The sequence below is a fragment of the Canis aureus genome, chromosome 1 (assembly GCF_053574225.1).
Source record: "Canis aureus isolate CA01 chromosome 1, VMU_Caureus_v.1.0, whole genome shotgun sequence".
In the NCBI taxonomy this organism is placed as follows: Eukaryota; Metazoa; Chordata; class Mammalia; order Carnivora; family Canidae; genus Canis; species Canis aureus.
Genome location: NC_135611.1, coordinates 42,939,515 through 42,960,975, shown reverse-complemented (window position 1 = coordinate 42,960,975; position 21,461 = coordinate 42,939,515). Strand labels below are relative to the sequence as shown.

Sequence of the window (21,461 nt, the reverse complement as noted above, 5' to 3'; positions counted from 1 at the left end):
ATCCCGTGGTGTTTTCACTCAGCTGAAAGAAAGTCATATCCAAACAAAACCCATTCCCCCAAAAAATTATTTATTTCAGGGCTTCATGGGTATGCATCCTTCTATGAGGAAGGAAGTAAAACTGCTGACTAGTATCCATGGAGGGCACTTTTGTCTGTAGTAGCAAAAAATTTTTTAAAAGATATATATAAAATTACTTTCCTACCATATTTCTGGCTACCAGAGAGTGGGAATAAAGCTAATTATTGCCATTCAGCATAGTTTTAAAATAATCTGCATTATTGCAATTTTGTTTTTAGCTTTAATAAGTATCCGCTTTGTATCTGAGAGGGATATTATATTCAGTTTCTGTTGCAGAAGGGCAGGTTAGGGAAAACAGAAATGTAAAGAAAGAAAAAATATGTAAGGGTTTTTATTAAAAATATAGAGTCTGATATAATGAATGAGATACTATGTTGTTTGATATAAAGCAAATGACGAAGTAAGTGTTTTACTTCAGGTGAACTTGGCTTTATGTTGGAATATAGGCTCTGTAAGGGCAGGCACCTTTGTGTATCTATCCACCATATATCATGAGCATCAAGAACAGTAACTGAATACAATTTGGGCTCCATAAATATATGAATGAATGAATGAATACTTGAATATTTGAATGGACATTCTTTTGTACGGCAGTTAGGAGAGGTAGAAAGTTACAAATACTTCTGATTCACAGCCATTTGGAACTAACTGAGAATACACTTTTAAAAATCTGGGTTCTTTTCCTCAGCCATGCTGCATGAATGTGGGCATGAAATAGTGCTTTTTGAATGCTGTGTGCCCACAAAAATTGTGTATGGGCAAAAATTCCATATGTTGATTCTGAAAATATCTAGTATATTTTTTTTCTCCAAGGGAGTTTCAGAGAGAAGCCAATTTAGGAAGAAGATGAAATTATGATTTATTTTAGCAATAATGAAACAAAAATGGAATAAATGTTTACCAATTTTCAAATGTGTAACAATACTCTGATAGCAGACATTTATTGAACACTTGGTATGTGTCAATGACCATCCTACAGCTTCATATATGTCTTCACATTTCCTGTTCACAATACCGTTTGTGGTGGGCATTCTTATTATACCCATTTTCCAGATGCAGAGGCTGACACCCAGGCTTGCCCATGGTTACACACCTGCTGAGGGGCAGAGCCTGCACTCTGACTGCAGCCCATGCTCTGGAGCACTACATGCTCCCGTCTGCCAATTTTATGACTTCCTGTCCCTGTTCTAAAGAATGCAATTAAAAGGAAATTAGATTCTGTAATTATTTCAACAATCTAATTTCCTAGTCCTTTGTAAAGTGCTCACAGCAGCTCTGAGATATTTTGAGGCCCCTTTCCTTGAGGAGTTCATGGTGGGCATATAAACATGCAAAGAAATCAAGTAAAGTGACAAGCTAAATGCCCTGGTAAAGCTATTACAAAGGGACAGAAACATACGGTTCAGCTCAAAATATATATAATTTCCAAATATTCTGGCATATGTAGGTTTTGGAACCCCATTGCTATGTTTAGCTTCACTTCTCAGTTTGTGATAACCAAATCTTATTCAGAAGGACAAATCAAAGCCCTTTGTACTATAAATACACTTCTTAGGGAAGCCACCCAGTTGGTAAACATCCCTTGATTTTTTTTTTTTTTTGTCAGATTATGACTCATGGATTGGCTTGCATTGCCATGTAATCCAGTTAAACTAGTTAATGTTCTTTTCTAATCTTTAGTGGTTCAGTGGTATAGAATGGGGGATACACTATGTTGAAGATGTTTTAAATTGAATTTAATATAGTTTATTCATAAGCTAGCTTAGTGTATACCCAGCTGTTAGCCAACATTACATCAAATGAGTTAGGTGATTTCTCCTCAAAGTTATGTTTAACTTGAATAACTTTTCTGTTATTCAAGTGAGGATTTTGTAAATGTTATTTATTTTTCCAAAAACACATTAGTAAAGTTGAACCAATTAAATATTTTTGGATCTATAGTCACTAAAGTCACTAAAACGCTCATATGTTTCTATTTTAGTAGAGTCTCATCATATACAGATGTAGATTTTTGTAGATGTGTTGTCCATTTCTGATTGCCTCACTCCAAAGTATACCAGATGATGTGTTGACCATTCACTTGTTTTAGAGTTTAATGCCACACTGGATTCAAAGTCTCTTTGAAGCCTCTCCTAAATGACACTTGGTCTTCATATTTACTTTTCTTTCCCTTGTTTATCTGAGCTTTGAGAGTACACAAACTAAATGTCTGTCCTCCACCCCCATCTTCAACTATGAGCAGCCAGCTCAAATATCAGATTTCTATGGTTCAGTCCCATTCACCACTCTTAGCTCTTCCAACTATTTTTTTTTTTTTCACACTGATTCATTAAGGCAGAACACAACTTAGTTGGGCCTTTTGATATTTCTATGCTGTTTTGGTGTGGGAATGGAGAAGTCATTTTTGAAGATCATGTTTTCAGGTGAACAGTTTCCCAGCTAACATAAATAGGAAAAAGAAAAGAAAGAAAGAAGATTTACTGATAATAACCCTATTTGCATACAAATAGAATGCATAACTTTGAGCCAACTTCCTATCACTAGTGGATTAGCTTAGACCATTATGAGTACAAAGTAAATGTGTTTTCCATTGCATTTTTAAACTGTCACTAAGAATTGTCAGTTTTTTGGACAACAAAATTTGCTTAGTTATGTCTCAGTGGTTAATGCTCTAGTATCCTGTCCATATTTTCTAGACCTGCTCAGTTTAATATAGCAGTCATTAGCTACCTGTGGCTATTTAAATGAACTGAAATGGGATTTAATTAAATTACTGTTTAATTTTAATTATAGTCAGTTGTCTAGTCACGTTTCCCCAGGCTCAATAACCATAAGAGGGCAATGGCTACTTTATGGGCACTGTAGATACAGAACATTTTCTTCATCCCAGAAAGTTGTTGATCAACACTGGCCAAGACAATTGGCGAAAGCATTCTGAGCCCTTGGCTTTCCTTAAGTCAACAAAAGAAACAGTCACTGGTGTACTTTACTTTCTGTAAAACCGTCTGCTGGGATTTTGGTTCTCATTTTGCTTGTGAACCCTATGAAAAAACCCACATAGTAGTTTTCTAGAGCTCAGGATAATAGGAAATCTGTCGTTTAGAATTAGTTGTTCAGTGCTTTTTATACTAGACAGTATTTTATTGAATATTTCCCATTTGGGTATCTAGGAAGGTCAGACTCAAGTGTGCTCTGTTGCAATTATGTTTTTTTTTTTTTTTAATTAACTGTACTCTCTAACATAAGGATATTCCTCTTGCATCTGCCAAACCTACCTCCCCATCACCAAAACAAAAGCATACTTTTTCTCCAATAACAGCTTTCTTGAGATATAATTTCACATATCACACAAATCATCTATCACAAATATATGATGTAGTAATTTTTAGCATATTTAGAGACCTGTGTATCCATCACCACAATCAATTTTAAAATATTTTCATCATCCCCAAATAAATGCCTTACTCACCTTTTTCGCCTCCACTCTCCCTCCTTCTGCTGGCCCCAGGCAACCACTAAGTCACCTTCTGCCTCCGCAGATTTATCTATTTTGGACAGCCCATATACATGGAATCATACAATCTGTGGTCCTTTGCAGCTGGCTGCTTTTAAACTGTGTATTTATTAAAATCCCCTTAAAAACTACATAGAAGTAGAGTAAAAAACAAATATAATTTTTAAAAAATTAAAAAATTTAAAATAAAAAATCACTGAATGTCTCCTGCATATTTAGTACTGTGGATGCTGCTACAGGGCAGAGATTGGCAAACTCTTTGCACAAGACTATCTCGTAAATATTTTCAGCTTTGCGGGTTAAATGGTCCCTGCTGAAACCCCTCTGCCATGTCACAAAAGCAGCCCTAGACACTACGGAAACAGAAAAATGCAGTTGGGTTCCAATAACATTTTGTTTACCAAAACAGGTGTCTAGCCATAGTTGGCTGACACCAGCTCTAGGGAATGTAAAAGTGGGAGAGGAAATGGCACCTAACCAAGTAAGGGAATGGAGCAAGTGTACACATGACTCACCGCAGGTCTTCTCCCTCCATCGCATCTGCCTGCGCACTCTCCTGCCCCTGTCTGGCCTGGCCCATTCCTAATTGTTCGTTAAGGTCTTCCTTTTCTTTGGACTGGGTGAGATTCTTCCTACCTTCTCAGCGGGCTTTCTGTGCTCTCCATGGAATTTCCCTGCTGTAATAGGTCTCTTATGCGATCAGTTGTTTACAGTTTCTTCTCTCTACTATAGTGTAGGTGTATCTGTATGAAGCCAGAACCTAACATAGCTCCTTGCACATAATGGTCAATCCAGTATTTGTTGCATTTCTCCAATCTAAGACAGGTTGAAAAGTGCCGCAAATGCAAATAATAAAGCAGAGCATGCACTTACGGCCTCACCTGCCTGAATTACTGCGTTGTTCTGCTTCGCCAACAATGGGATGTTAGGCAAGTTCCTTACCTTCTCAGTACCTCAATAACCACAGGTGTAAACAGTTATTAGGAGAACTAAATGAGAAAGTCCCTGTAAACTACTTAGCACAGCACACAGCAAATGACAATTCTCAGCCCAGAAGGAGCTTAGAGGCTGTGTAGGTGAACCGTGTATGCATAGCTTTGTGAAGTTGGATCAGCTGCCCTTAGAACAGGTTTCGGTTTCACAGGTGTTCCACCACCACTAGAGGAAAAATAAAACTTGATTCTTGGAATTTATGGCTGCCATTACCTCATGCGGGTCAATTCGGAAAACTGGCCAGGATCAGGAATGTATTGCTGCTTCAAGCATGTAAATAGCACAGAACAGATCAAGAGTCCTGAATTTGGTCCACCTTGCTATGGCTGTGTGACCTAGGGCTTACTACATAACCTTTCTGAGCCCTAGATTCCTCATTTTCAAAATATTCATTAAAATAATTGCCATATCTCCAAAGAGACAATGCAGGGGGAAAGGGTCAATGCCATGCATACTACAAAATGCCACATGTGGCAATCTTGTTCTTTTGGAGAGCTACAAAGTATGCCATAGTTTTAATATACCATGATTTATCCAATATTTCTCCCATTCCATTGACATTGATATTACCATTTTACTATCATAGTAACTGTGTCTTTAGAGCCGTGCTTTATGTTTAATCTGTTGCAATAAATATGTTGTCCTAATGATAATGAGCATAGGAACAAAATTTGAGCCCATGAGGAGAATTAAATAAAGTAAAAAGGAATTGAACTAGGAAAATGATGGCAGTACAATTTTTTAATGATCTCAAATTTTCAGAAATGTTAGTCATAATCAAGAAAAAATAAATATACCTACTGCTTTGGAATCATGACCAATATAGTCCTTTAACCAAAGCTTATAAGTTTATCTTCCTCATTGTTAAAAATAATATTTTAGAAGAGTGATTGCTTTATAAAGAATTCACAATAGAATATCTTTAAATATCAGGATTTGAAAAATAATTTTATTTATAAATAATTTATTATGTAAAATATCGGTTTGTTGCCTTTAAAAAAGAAAATATGTTCCTGCTTTAAAATTAATTATCTCATACAATCAGACCCAAATACTCTGTTTTATTTTGCAGCTCATCATAGAGGGCTTTTTAAAAAAAACTTAGCAAATTTCATTATTTATTTATTTGTAATCTATTTGTGTGTATGTATACCTTGATCTGAAAAGGGTTTAAAGCAGTCAGCATTCATCATATTTTATTAAATTACCAGCAATTAATAATTTGAGAGCTCATTTTCTTTAAAAGCTTAAATTATGAAATTAATATAGGTTCAGTGCAGAAAATTTGAAACTCTTGAAAATTACAAAGGAAGTTTTCTGAATCCCACCAAGCAAATGAACATACTTTTTTTATTATTACCTTAAAATGGACATATTACTTTTATCACTTTACATCATTTTTAAAAGGACAAAGGTTTTGAATATGTAAGGGAAGAATAGTATTTCTTCAATTACTTTTCTTGCTTAAACAGTCTATTCAAAAATGAAGACCAACTACTTTTCTACAGAATACCTTTTCCATCCCACCTTCCCAAACAACCCCTGAAAACTCCTACTTACACCACCGTAGCTGGCATTTCAAACAGAAGGAAAAAAAGAGTTGTTCTTTTTTGCTACCACAACTTGCTGTACTTGTAGAGGTTTTGTTTTTGTTTGCATTTGAGTGATTTGTCTTTTTCAGAAATCCTTTCCAACTTAACAAACAGCCCACAGGAAGAGTTGCCTGTCCTTCCAGAATGGCAAAGTGTCTGCAGCGGCCTTATTTTTGAGAGCCTTCTTTCTTTAGAAAGCCTCCCCCTCCTTGCAGATTACACTGAGCCTTTCCCCTTCTTACACTCGTGGCCTACATTCCAGGAGATCAGGCCGGGCACATGTTAATGAATGTAGGTTTTATTTAGAAACATGACCACTTGTCACTGCTCAGTGTCATATTATCAGGCAGAGACCTACCAACATTTGTTTAGAGTGAGCATTTTCATACTTCCATACGCAGACAAGGGGAAACTTTCATCCCCACACAGGATTTAGCCTTTTACTCTGCAGACCTAACTTTTGCAAGCTGGAAGCTTCATGGTGGTGGCAGAAGATCTGTGTGCCCTGAGGATGGCAGAGGACGGCTGTGTGGATGCAGATCTCCCAGAATGTAACTGCGATGTCACAAGGCAGGCATCTCCTTGAGTTTCTTCCATTGTGCATAGCTTTCATGTTACGTGGGGTTCATAGGATAGATGCTGGATCTTTAATCCGTAATCGTTTTTGCCAATGTTAAATGGAGATGATTTGGTGTTAGTAGATCGTTGGCCATGGACTCCCAAGAGTTATTTATCGGTTTGTTTTCTTGTCCCCCCTACTGGGCATGCGGAGGGAAAGGTTAACGGACTTGGTTATGGTTTGGTATTTCAGTTGTCTCTGGACTGTATGCGTCATACAAGGGGAATGCTACAGTAGAGAGCCTGAGACACAGGAAAGAGATTTAAAAGAGACCCAGTAAGAAGATCCAGTTGGTCCATCATCTGCTATTTAAAGGATAAGCTCCTGATAAAATTGAAATTCAACCTTAGCACAGTTGCAGCTTTGTAGCTGAAGGCTTTCCCTTTATTAAATAAAAATCTGCTCATACTATGGGGGCCTGGAGGTTTTGTGTATGAGAAAAAGTTATTTCTGAATAGGTTTATCACTAAGTTTTGGTCACTGACTTGTAGAAAGGTTTTAAAATGTGCAAAATGTAAAGATTTATATCTAAAATGGTAATTTTGTACATTATGCAAATGCTTATTTCATTATTTTTTTTCAGTTAGAATATTAACATTATATCCCAAAATTTAACCCATTTTAAAAAATATTATTCTTGTACCATAACATCCCCCGAATAAATTCCTACTGGTGAACAGGATTTACTAATGGTACTTTTGGTTCTGTTAAATTCAGAATATGAATTTTTTTGTTTTGGTTAATGGATTTACTAAATTAGCTTGAAGGAAAGTAGTGATAAATATATACATGTTGTGTATATGTGTATATATAGATATTCATGCAACTAGATTTAGTAGTAGAATCCTACTCAGGAAGGTAAAATCCCATGAGGCACAATGGACTGTGAAGAGACTCATCAGCTGTAGGGACTTATGGATGTACAAGACTTGCTAAACTTACCCAGACTTGTAACATCTGCAAACATCCATTTTGAATTATAATCCTGGATGCTACCAAAAAGAATGTTGCTCAAACTTCTTACAGTGATAGATAAATAACAATATTGTGACACTTTACCCAAGGATTTTCTTTAAAGAAATAATGGAAAAAATATGGGACATTTCTCTTAAAGAAGAAAGAAAGAAAGAAAGAAAGAAAGAAAGAAAGAAAGAAAGAAAGAAAGAAAGAAAGAAAGAAAGAAAGAAAGAAAGAAAGAAAAAAGGAAAGAAAGAAACTAAGATCCATGTCCTGCAAATCTTGGTTCAAGGAAGATGTTTGGGCTTAACTACCCACTTCCCCTCAGCTCACATCTGCACCCCCCCAACACACTCACAATGCATTGTGCTATTTGTACCCAAATACATGTTTTTAAAAAATGAGAAAGGAAAACCACTTAAATGTTCACTCCCATTGACTTTACTAAGATTTACACATTCATTTGAAGGAGGAACTTGTCCCTAATGGGCTATATGAATAAGCATTTCCATGTCACGATGCCCTTGACATATTGCACACTAACTGCTCTGACTATTGGAACTCATTCAATATTATACAAGATTACTAATCTTGTAAATTATTTGACTAGTGTAGACAATATCCAGTGGAACAATGTTTACTTACATTCTTTTGTGCCTTAGCTCTTTTGATCATTTTTGTAAGTGAATTTTGAACCAAGAAAATGAATAAATTTTAGTACTTGACAGTCCTTTTGCAAATGTTGGTCTTGGAGGAATAGTTTAAGTATATATTTAATATCAACTAAATTAAAAATAAAATATGCTAACCAAATAAAAGTATACTAATTATTAATGTTTATCAGGCATTTAAGTCATGCCCAACTTTGGGCCAAGCACTGAATGTAGCATTGCAGGGGAAGGGAAAACCAAAAGTAGAAATTCACAGTTCCAGTTTTCCAAGGAATTTAACATGAGGAGAGGAACTGGTGTATAAGCAATGACAGGGAGTTAAAAATAAGGGAAAGAAGGAAGCAAGCACTGAATGAGGTATTCTTCCGGTCTCTAGCTCCACACAAAATCCTGGTAATATTTTGAGGTTCCTATAAAACCCTATCCCAAAAAGCATGGTCAGCATGCAGATCCTACCAAGTCTGAAGACAGGAAGCTGGTCCAGTGGCAGAGGTTCCCAAAAGAACTTTCTTACAGAGGTAAAAACAGGACAGGCATCTCAGTGCAACAAGCCTTCTGTAGTCCCGTTCCCATGTGTTTATTAATTGTAGATTGTCCTTTTAGTTTGGGCCACTAATGCAGGATGTCCAGGATCATGTCAAGTTGTGAGCCCTTATCAGAATCATTTGCAAAATGTGTACCCAGAGCTTCACACCTAGGAGACATTCTAAAACCGTTATTCACTGACCGACATGCAAGTGAATTTTGTCGTATATGTGAAAAACATGTAAGTAGGTTGTAGGTAAATATTCTTGGGATTTTTATGCAAGGCCAATATTTGAAGTTCCCTGGGGGCTGGTACAATTTGTACTTTACAAAGCTAATTAGAGAAGTCTTACCTTGAATGGAATTCTGAGTCATGAAACAGAGCAACACATGATTTTGGTTTCCTGTCAGTAGACTATATTGTGGCATATGAATGTAATTTTTTAAACACACATTTTTTTCAGAAACAATATAAGCTAATGCCTAAGAGTGCCTTTATAAACAGAAAACATTTTTCAGATATAGGCACTATTATAATTAATGAAATACAGGTATTATTACTAATAACCAATCATAGTGAAAATCCTTTTAAAAGCATCTGTGTTGCAAAAAGAAGAGATTGTATCATGCTTAGATTTTCATTTGAGAGAGAAACATTGGTTTATAAACATAGAAATGGTGATATCAGTTTTAAGTCATTAAAAAGAAAGGAAAATGCTCAAAGAGCGGTTATGAGACATTTTCTTCAGAGCATGACTCTTGACCAAGGCAGCCTATCAGAGTCCTCCAGGGAGTCCTTAGGGGAGGCAGGAAGAGAGTTGACATTGGTATCTGGGTCTTGAAAGCACCCTTAAGTGATCCTGTAACAGTCCCAGCTTGAGAATCACCTCTCTACTACCTGAAAGTAACAGAGCTGAGAAATACTTGATGACTTTGTGGGTCAGTTTTTAGTCTTAGAACTTGCTATTTCAGATTCCTGTCTTGAAATATATCACATTCCTAGAGTTCTAAAAGCCGTGTTGCTCTTGACCTTTTTTTTTGGGGGGGGGGGGGGGATAGATACCTCTTCCATTGAGCCAAGTTGACACCTCAGACATTGAAGTCTTTTGCTTATCTGCATTCATCTATATTATAAAGCACCGTCATTAAGGTGACCACATTTCCTGAACCTGAGGCAGGATTCCTGGTCTAAAAGCAGAAGTGAATTTTAAATAGGACTGTACCAGGAAATCATTGGTCATGTGCTCATTACCCCCCCATCACCTTTCTCTTTAGAGCAATCTATGGATACTCAGCCATGTCAGACCTGCACCAGGAACTCAGTAATGGATTTTTTGCTGCTAGCTATTACTTGATAATAATGGAGCTGAGAAATACTAGCTGTGTCCCTCCCAAACTCCTGCTTACCCCCTGCACCTTTCAAAACTACCCCTGCCTTATGCCCTTGACCCTGTCTCCTCTGCATCCTTGCTCCATCATCTGCATTCAGCTGTCATTTCTCTCCTCCTTTCCGTCTCCCTCTCTTTTCTTCTTAAAAACATTCCAAATTTGGGGTGCCTGGGTGGCTTAGTCGGTTAACCTTCTGACTCGTGATTTTGGCTAAGGTCATGATCTCAGAGTCATGAGATTGAGCTAGGCACTCAGTAGGGAGTCTGCTTGAGATTCTCTCCCTCTCCCTCTACCCCTCCCGCACTTGTGTACATGCACTCTCTCTCTCTCTAAAATAACTAAATAAATCTTTTTTTAAAATTCTAAAGTTATTCCAAATACTAAACTACATTAAACAAAACAAAAAAAATCAATTTTTCTTGTAGCCACATCATTCCACAGATTTCATGCCATATTTACTCACCTTCACTGCCTAATTTTTAAAAATAATTAACACACTGCTTTACCAATAAGTGTATTTCTTAACCCAAGTGCACTGTTTTTAGGTCTCATTATACTATCCTGCTGTGCATTGACAAAGTAGAACAGTGGTCCTCAAGCTTTAGTATGTACAAGACTTATCTGGAGTCCTTGTGCCGGTTCCCTGATTACATCCCCAAAGGTTCTGATTCAAGAGAACTGGCCTGGAATCAAGCTGGTGGTCTGCATTTATATGAGGCAAACCAGATGAATCTAATCAAGGGGATATTCAGATAACACTAAACCAACACTTGTTTTTTTCTAGTTAAACCAACACTTTTTAAAAAAAATTTATTGAATATATTTGACATATGACATTGTATAAATTTAAGGTATATAATATGTTGCTTTGATACATTTATAGGTTATAATATGGTTACCATTGTATCAGTATTTATCACATTACATAATTCCAGCACAAGATTGTTGTTTTTATTCATTTCTCATGCATTAAATCTCACTAGTTTACTTACTACTTGTTGTAAGTTTGTACGCTTAAGCAACCTCAATCTTATCCCCCTACCCACACTTCCTTCTTGAAGCTTTTCCTGTCTTTAGTTACATGCCACACTTTCCTGGTTCACCTTCTTCCTTTCTGATTCTCCCATTGTCTCTGATTCCTCCTTCTTTAGCCAGCCTTTTAAAATCCATTCTTTTCATCCATTCCCTTTCAGGATGAAACACATCCTTTCATAGACCTCACTCTGTACCAACAATCCCTAAAGCAATGGAATAAACTCCGTTCTCTCCTCTGGACCTATGAACCTAAGAACCTTTCATACATGTCTACCTTATCCCCCAGACTCATCATACTGTAAACTTCCTATACCATTAATCTCATGAACTGGCTCCTCATCTTGTATTCTCTAAGATGGCAGCATCCATCTAGTTACCTAGCTGGAAAATACATCATTTTTAACTCCTTCTGCCTCCTCTCATGTCAGTTCATGAAGTTAGCAATCCCGCCTCACCTCTATCCCTGGCTTCCCAAGCATAGGCTTTTTTTTTTTTTAATTTAAATTCAGTACATCATTCATTTCAGATGTAGTGTTCAATAATTTATCAGTTGCGTGTAACACCCCCAAGCTATAGGCTTTTGATGCTTGGGCTGTTCTGTTGACTTCCTGAGTGGACTTCCACATGAACCTCACTTCAAACTTACACATTCAAAATCAGGACAGATCCTATCATTCCTTGGCTAACACATCCTGGCAAAGTTCCTATTTATCTTTCAACTGCACACAAAGCCTTTGTCATGTTACCACAGACCTGTATAATGTTACTTCAGGTTGTCCATTTGTCTTGCCCCAGTGCAACTGCAACCCTCTTCTGCTTCTCTTCCCCACCCTCCCACCCTCCCCAGCCCCCTGGACATTATAACACTGTGCCTTCAGAATCTCTTCTCTTCTTCTCTATGTTTCCTAGGCCAGAAATGTTCAGCTTGGCTTATATCCACCTCTTTCAAGATGCAGCTCTAATGTTACTTCATTTCCTCAGTGGCAGGGATGAAACTTCATCACTGTATTTCTGTCCCTTAACACCTGTCTACCTAGCATCATAGATGTTTGTAGAAGGAATACAGACATGAGCAAATGGGGAATGGATGAGTGAATGGTTACTGAAAGCAGCCAAATGGAATCAATCCCTCCTTTTTTATTAGCCAGGGTACTTGGTTCATCTCTTTAGTTTAGTTCTTACCACACTGTTATATTCCATTGTTTCTGTCTCCAGATTCTGAGTCAGATTGTACATTTCATTAGGAAAATAATCAAGTCTTATTTATTCTGTCTTCCCTGCATCTGACACATAGGATATCCACACATGATTGTTAGATCTAAGTAGCAGTCTTAAGCAAATTGGCTTTTACTCTTTCCTGGAAAGAACGGGGAAAATTTTTTTTAAACCTGCTGTGTAGCAAATAGTGCACTGAACAAGGCTTCATGGGTGAAGACTGGACGATGGTTGGCCTTGTATCTTCCCTCTACCACCTGCAGCCCAAATGCTCCTCTGATGTGATCTGGCATTAAGTACGTATGATCACTCACTGATGGTTCATCTTAAGTGTGCTTTCTTCTTTTAACTGAGTTTCTGCCACGAGGGTGCTGAAATACATCCCACCAGGGCTGGAGTAATCAGAACTGTGAATTTGTGATTTGTTTGGTGACAATCCATTGGAAATGTTCATTTTTTCCTCCCAGGTATTCTTCATAGGAGTATAAATTATATAATGTGTGTCAATAACAATTTTTATGACACTGAGGTTTCTGTCACTGTTGTATCATTATACTATGTAGAGCATCATCATAGCTGGTATTTATTGAATGTTTCCCATGGACCATGTATTATTCAACTCATTAAAATCTCACAGATATTTTTTCTTTACTCTCATTTTTATAGATGAAGAAACAGAGACACAGGAAGGGTGTGCAATTGCCGGAAGTCCCCCAGACACTGAGTGGCTGAGCTAGGCTGGACTTTGGCTTTAGGCATCTTAGCTTTAAATCCAGTGCTCACTTTTGCCCACAAGAAACACTTGAGTGAAGCCTCTCACTGAGGGTAAAGTCTCTCCTCTGCCCACAGGGTAAAGAAGCTGAAGGAGACCCTGGTTGCCGTACAGCAGCTGGATAAGAACATGAGCAGCCTGAGGACGTGGCTGGCTCACATCGAGTCAGAGCTGGCCAAGCCCATAGTCTATGATTCCTGTGACTCGGATGAAATACAGAAAAAGCTTACTGAGCAGCAGGTAAAACTTAAAACAACCAAAGGAAGTAAGTAGGCTCTTGAACATCTGCACTCCTGATGAGGCTACAGAGGCAGATGTGAGATGGTTAATCGAGATGGAAAATCAGAAGGAAGCTAGACAGGATTGCTGAGAAAGGAGAGGCTTGGGCAGGACAGGTGTTTGGGACAAATGGGTCCCATGTCGAGTCTAGAAGATATGGTCTCATAGGGTTGATGCCGTCAGTCCACCAACAAGACATCAGGAGCTGCTTGAGCTGCCATGATGTATCCATAACAGTGCTGACGTTTTGTTTATTTCTTTCTGGGTCATGAACCAACTACTATATACATAGATAAGAGCCTTTTTTTCCTGCATATACTGTTTGAAGAAATATTACAGGGTATTCTTAGAGTTTTTAGAGTATACAACAATTTTGTTTTGCAAGGAATGTTTCATGACCTGCAGACCACAGACTGTAATTTTACCTTCATGTGTGTAGCAAAGACAACACAACACACTGGCATATGATAAACTACCCCAAAAAGTAAAAAAGAGTGGCCATGAAAAATACATACACAAAGGACTTTTAACTCCTATTCCCCTTCCTCATTTTTTTCCTTCCTTGATTTTACTAAGCTTAGCAGACTCCAGTTGTTAGTAGTAAATACCATAAATCGTCCATGAGAAATTTTGCTACTCCATGCTGTTAGATTCTCCTAACAATCTAACCTATCCACACTCTGGTTACTTCCATTACATTTAGGCCATTATAGCCAAGTTTCTTAACTTAAAAATACTATAAAATATATACAGGCCTATTTATGAAATCTTATGAAATAGTTCATATACTTTATTTTACAAACTATTTAAACCAATGCAAATAGATATTAAAATACATTTTTTAGATATTGGGATTATTTCAGTAGCATTTCTTTGTCTTAAAAAAATTGATAGCAGAACATTTTTCCATGTTTGTAAGAGTAAAGCCCTGTGATGGATTCTCTCATGTTTGAAATTCGAAAATTGAGCTGTTGAGGTTATAGTTGGCCTCCAGCTCCTTGAATATTCCTGGAGAACATGGTAATGGTATCTACCAATGAGAACTGGTTAAAAACAGTTAAAATCCTAATAGCCATTATTATAATTTAGCAAATGTAAGAAAATCAAAACAATATCTAATTAAATATGGCAAATCGATCATATGCATTTATTTATAGGCTTACCTAGTTCTAAACCTCAATAAAATGATAGGAAAGGGCGGGGGAGGTCAAGACCCACAATGGCAAAGAGACCAGGAAAGAAGTTGATAAAGATGACAGACATCCATCAGAATTTTAGGAGGCAGAAGTGGATAGATGAATAGTTACTGGTGTTAGCAGACTAGAGGATGGAAAAAGCTGATTCATGCTACAGAATTCCAAGAAGGCTCAGGGAGTGGAGAGAGTAAGTCTGTAGGGTTTTTAAATGGAAGATTGCTTGAAAGTCTGAATAAGGAGTGGTTTGACTGGCAGATTCCCCCTAATCCCAGCTAGCCAGGCAACTCTGCCTCATTCACTCTAGTGGAAGACCCGAGGATTACTCTCTGGAGAAGGCAAACCAGAGGGACTTTGGGTTTGAGGCTACAGGGCACCAATGAGGCTGGAGTCACTATATGAAAAATAAAGAGATTAAATAAGATGCTCTGTACCAAATGGTATGTATGACTCCTACCCCATTGCCTCAGCTCCCACCATGTCACTAGCCAGTCTTTTTTTCTTTTTTTAAGATTTGTTTATTCATGAGACACACACACACACACAGAGAGAGAGAGACAGAGACAGAGACAGAGACACAGACAGAAGAAGCAGGTTCCATGCAGGGAGCCTGATGTGGGACTCGATCCTGGGACTCCGGGATCATGCCCTGGGCCGAACAAAGGTAGGTGCTAAACCACTGAACCACCCAGAGATCCCCTTAGCCAGTCTTACATTACAGCCAAGGTTAATGCAAGAGTTTTAAAATCCAATTAGTTATTCCATAAAAGCCCCTCACAAAAAAAAAAAAAAAAAAAGAATAATAAAGAAAGAAAGAAAATAGAGAGGAAGAAATTATTAATGTAGTAATGTAAAAAAAAAAAATTCCCAAACTGAAAAATGTGTAAAGTTGACTCTTGAACCACACAGGTTTGAACTGTGTGGGCCTACCTATATGTGGATTTTTTTTATGCAATAAAATATGCAGTACTGTGGATTACTTTCCCTTATGATTTTCTTTTATCTAGCTTGCTTAATGTAAAAATATAGTATATAATTCATATAACATACAAAATATTTATTATTCAACTATTTATGCTTTTGGAAAGGCCTCTTCTAGTCAGCAGTTGGCTAATAGTAGTTATGTTCTGGGAGAGTCAAATGTGATATGCAGATTTTCAACTGTGTGGGGAATTGGCAACCTCCACCCCCACATTGTTCATGGATCAACTGTGCTTCTAGAGCACAAGTCCTACAAATGCCCAGGAAAATTAAAAACAAGGCAAAACCATTATAAAATTTCAAAACATGGGAGACAAAGAGAAGATCTTGAAGGTTTCCAAGATGAAAAAGTCTGACTTCTCCAAAATAATGGTGGAAGCGAAAAGATAATGACACAATGCCTTCAAAAAACTGAGAAAATTATTTATGATTTAGAGCACTATACCTGCCATTTAATATATAAAATACTTACCTCCTACACATCCGTTCTGAAGAAGCCAATGAAAGATGTACATACTGAAACAAAAACAAGAAGAATATTCTACACAAGAGAGAGAAGCAAACTCTCAGGACAGATGGTGAGGGAACAGGAATGTCCCAGATGCCAGCTGTCGTGCAGCCTGGAGCACCTCTGTTCAGATTGAAGTAAGGCATTGGGTGCTACAGGAGGGATGTCTCCAAGGAGTAAGACAGTCGAACTCTATTACGAGAGAGCTACTAGTTCCATAAACACAAAAAGTTATGTAAGAAAAGAAATATAACCATAGTATAGTTTGTTGCTCATATATGAAAAATATTAAGTAACCATATTAAATAACCACAGTCAAACAATCATTATTGTTCCAGCTATAAGATGTGCTGAAACAGTAACTGGAGCCATGTGAGTCAGGTAGAAGTGTATTCTGTCTCTACTATAGAAGCATAGATAATGTCTAAAATTTAAAAATCAAGAATTAGCAACATAAACATGCCACTTATAAATATGGAAGTTAAAACCAGAAGACAGTGATACAAGAGATAGAAAAGGTTATTTCTGGAAAATGAGAATCAGGAGTGAAAAGGGAACTATTTCACTGGAAGCTTAGTAGTAGTTTTTGACTAATTAATATATGTTCATACTGCCTTTTAAATTAAAGTTAAAGTTGAAAAAATAACTCTGTATCAGTGGTTAAAAGTAAGGGCTCCCTGGGTTCAAATCTGATTTTCACCACTTTTCTGCATGACCTGAATAGTGAACCATTTTAACCCCCATGTGTATAGAATGCTGATAATCAGAGTACATGGCTCACAGTATTATTATAAAAATTAATGTAAAAAGCACTTAGCACAGCACCAAGCACAAAGTTCATACTTAGTAAATTTTATGTCAATCCTATCATATTCACTTCAGTTTCCTTTGTGGCAAATGTTTAACCATGATACTGTAAAAATTATAGCATTTGGGATCCATGCTGTAAAAGATAGATAAATAGTAGTCTATCTCCAAAGAGGAAGATTCTCTTAAATATTTAAAAAGAGATTATACTCAAAAGAAATATATTTTCTTCTGTTCTCCTCTTTAGTATTTTTGTATGTTTCTCTTGCCAATGTAGTTAATTCTTACACAGTTAATTGGACAGAAATATACATAGAATATACATAGATGATTCAGAGAACATCTTGTCAAATTTCTGTGTGCTATAGATGAAGAAGTACAAATTCAGACACTGTGTCAAGTCAGGACCATTACCAATGGAGGTTAAAGCTAAGACTGAAATCTTTATCTGTACTAGAGCTTATCCATAATTATATGGATAATAATTATAACCCTCTTCAAGCTTATTTCATATAATTGATTTTAACAAAACCTTTTGAGCAGATGAGCAACGGGTCTTTTCTCTGATATTTACTATGGGAACCTGGTTGATCTCCTGGAGTAAATTTCAAAAAATTGTGCAGGCTCCTCCATCCATTGACTAGCTCATCTGGAATTTTTACCTATTTTGTCTACACTGAGCCTCCAACAATCCATCAGTTTACAGTTCTGGTTTTCATACCCTCACCCTGGTTACCACAGTGGTCTCCCCATGAGTTTCTGCACTGGGGTAGATCAAAAAGTATGTGGAGAAATGACATCATCAATATGGCTATATAGGTTATCTCTGACTTAAGTTCCCCTCACCAACAAGGAACTCTCTATAGACAAAAGACCTCTGTAAAACTCCCAAAACCCAAGGGTAAGGTTGAAGCACCAGCCTGGACCCCAGAGACCAGGAAGGACCACGTTAAAAGATTAAGAGAAGTGGTCACACTTTAGACCGCAAAAATCCTTCCTGGCTGTCACAGAGTTGTACCAACAGGGCACCACTTGACCAAAATGGGCATCTAGCTCCTCCGGCTGCCCCACCCTTCCCAGGAGTCTTAGTCTCAACTCATGGGGAGTACTAAGGGAACTTGTGTGGCTTGACTACTGGGGATCAGTTAGTGAGGGAGACAGGGGCTGAGGCTTAACTGCAACCAGCACTCACATCTTGGCAGACTGCATTCCTGTTTGCAGCTGCACCCAAGCCAAGATTCCAGCCTGTGCTGCCCATCAGTAGAGCCTAGCCAGTGGCCCTATCTGACCTGGGAGTTCACTTGGCAATTCTGCATGATTTGAGTCCCCAGACAATGGGCCATACTAACCTTGGAGACCTTTTCTACCATCTGACCTGGGCAGGGAAGCCAATTCCCAGCCCCGCCCAACAGCTGAGCATAGCCTTCATCCTTCCTCACCAGAAGGTCTGGCCAGAGAACCCAGGCAGCCCCGGAACCCATCCAACAGCCCTGCTTGAGAAGGGAGCCAAGCCAGCAGCCCTACCCAACTGCTGAGCATAGCCTCTGGCCCCATATAATCAGGGAGTCTGGACAGTGACCCTGGACAACCTCAGATATCAATTTACATCCTTGCCTAGCCACAGAGTCCAGCCTACAACCTAGCCAGCCATGGAGCCCAGATGAAACCCCACTCAACAGTGCAATCCAACCTCTGGCCTTGTCTGATCACTAAACACAGCCTGCAACCTTATTCAGGCAGGCAGCCTTGCCAGTGACCCCAAGCCAATCACCAAGCATAGCCTGTGACCCCACCTGACAAGGAAGCCTGGACAGTGACCCAGCTCAACCATGGAGCATAGTCTCTAGCTCCACACACTTTGGAATATAGGTGGAGGGTCCCTCCTTATCAGAGAGCCCAGTCAGTGACCTTGCCCAACAGAGTAGCACAGCCAGTGGCCCCCCTGAAAGCAAAGCCCAAACTATCACCTCACCCAATTCCAGGGCATAGCCTGCAACCCTATGTAATCCAAGAACACAACCTGAGACCCAGTCTAACTGCCATGCCCTGCCTGTGGCTCTACCTGAATGCAGAGTCCAGCCAGTAGCACCGTCTGATCTAAGATCACAGCTTGCTATCCTACCTAACCAGGAGTGATTGCAGAGCCCAGCCTATAGCTCTACCCAGTCACAGAGCCCAGCCAGTAGCACCGTCTGATCTATAAAATTATAAATGAAAATGGAGAGATTACAAGAAATACAAAGGATCACAATAGCATACCGTGAAGAAATGGATAAATATCTAGAAACATGCAATCCACCAGACTGAATTATGAAGAAATAGAAAATATATGGGACACCTGGGTGGCTCAGTGGTTGAGGGTCCACCTTTGGCACAAGCCGTGATCCTCGGTTGTGGGATCGAGTCCCATATTGGGCTCCCTGTGGGGAGCCTGCTTCTCCCTCTGCCTATGTCTCTGCCTCTCTATGACTCTCATGAATAAATAAATAAAATCTTTAAAAAAAAAGAAAATATGAACAGACTAGAAATGAGTAAGAAGGCTGAATTGGTTATCAAAATCCTCCCAACAAAGAAAAGTCCAAGACCAGATGGTTTCACAGGTGAAATCTACCAAACATTTAAAGCCAATTCTTTTCACTCTTCCAAAAGATTAAGGAGAAGGAAACACTCTCAAACTCATTTTATAAGGCCAGCATTATCCTGATACCAAAGCCAGATAAGGACAACACAAGAGGAGAAAACTATAGGCCAATATTCATGAATAAATGTAGATGCAAAAATTCTCAACAGAGTACTAGCAAACCAAATTCAATAGCCCATTAAAAGGATCATACACAATGATGTAGTTGAAATGCATATAAAAATAAATGTGATACATTACATTACTAGGCTGAAGTATAAAAATTTCTCAATAGATGCAGAAAAAGCATTTCACAAAATTCAAATGATAAAATTCTCAACCAAGTGAGTATATAAAAGAAGTACACTTCAACATAATAAAGACTATATGGCATCATACCCAGTGGTGAAAGGCTGAAAGCTTCTCACCTAAGATGCAAACAAGACAAGGATGCCCACTCTCACCAGACCTGTTCAACATAGTACTCAAACTCCTAGATAGAGTAATCAGAGAAGAAAAAAATAGAAGGCATCTAAATCAAAAAGGATGATATAAAATTGTCTTTGTAGGTGACATAATTTTATGTAAAGAAAGTCCTAAAGATTCCACTAAAAAACTCTTAGAACTAATAAATTCAGTAAAATTGCAGAATAAATATTTAACATACAAAAATCAGTTACACTTCTATACACTAGCAATGAATTATGTGAAAAAAAGAAAATAATTTCTTTACAATAACATCCAAAACAATAAAATACTTCAGAATAAATTTAACAAAGGAGTTTAAAGATCTCTATACTGAAAACTGTAAGAATCAGATAGACATTGAAGAAGATACAAATAAATGGAATGATAGCCCATGTGGCTAACTTTACTCTTAATACAATTAATGTAGTCTAATTTCACTTGTTCCGTTTATATTTTGGCATTGCTCACATAGCCAAAATATCTCTAGATTTGTTTTCTCCTGTTTTGGTTGCCATATTTCATAAAAGACATTGAAGAAACCTCATGGATTCAAGGAAAGGAGAGATTTTCTCATCTGTATCCAAGTATTTTAATAAAGCATGTCTCATTCCCCACAGGAGCTTCAGAGAGACATTGAGAAACATAGCACAGGCGTGGCCTCTGTTCTCAACTTATGTGAGGTCCTGCTTCATGACTGTGATGCCTGCGCCACGGATGCAGAGTGTGATTCCATCCAGCAGGCGACGCGAAACCTGGACCGGCGATGGAGAAATATCTGTGCCATGTCCATGGAAAGAAGGCTCAAGTAAGTGGGCAGGTTCAAAGAGCTGGGAAAGAGGAAGGACCAGAAATAGAAGGAAAAAAAAAAAAAAACCTACCCAGAGTATTCACTGTTTACTATTTCATTTTGGTTGTAATGTCCAAAAGGAGCAAAAAAAAAAAAAAAAAAAAAGGAGCATTGATTTTCCAAAGTTGCCGTCATCTACGTTTAGCTGGGAAAACAAGTAAGCATAAAGGTCATACCATAGTTTACCCCCCTACGGTATCCATAGTTTCTCTTTCCATGGTGTTAGTTGCCCATGGTCGGGCAGGATCCAGAAGCAGAGGATACTCCTTCTGGGGTAGGGTCAGAAGATCCACCGTAGCCTAACACTAGTCACAACAGCTATGCCATTCACATAACTTCATCCATCATGTAGGCATTTTATCATCTCACATCATCACAAGAAGGGTAAATTCAGG

The 21,461-nt window shown here is 38.1% G+C and overlaps 1 protein-coding gene across 17 annotated transcripts in view; it reads left to right on the top strand.

Moving 5' to 3' along the window:
* Window positions 1-21,461, top strand: part of SYNE1 (spectrin repeat containing nuclear envelope protein 1) — a 448,999-nt gene that overhangs the window by 393,996 nt on the left and 33,542 nt on the right. For 16 of the 17 annotated variants that reach the window (XM_077897071.1, XM_077897049.1, XM_077897055.1 and 13 more), the window contains 2 exons: window positions 13,441-13,603; window positions 20,837-21,024. In XM_077897071.1, the coding sequence (XP_077753197.1) occupies window positions 13,441-13,603; window positions 20,837-21,024 (351 nt within the window). Of the gene's footprint in view, window positions 1-6,643; window positions 6,751-13,440; window positions 13,604-20,836; window positions 21,025-21,461 lie in introns of those variants that run through there. The other variant, XM_077897141.1, reaches the window with a different exon arrangement.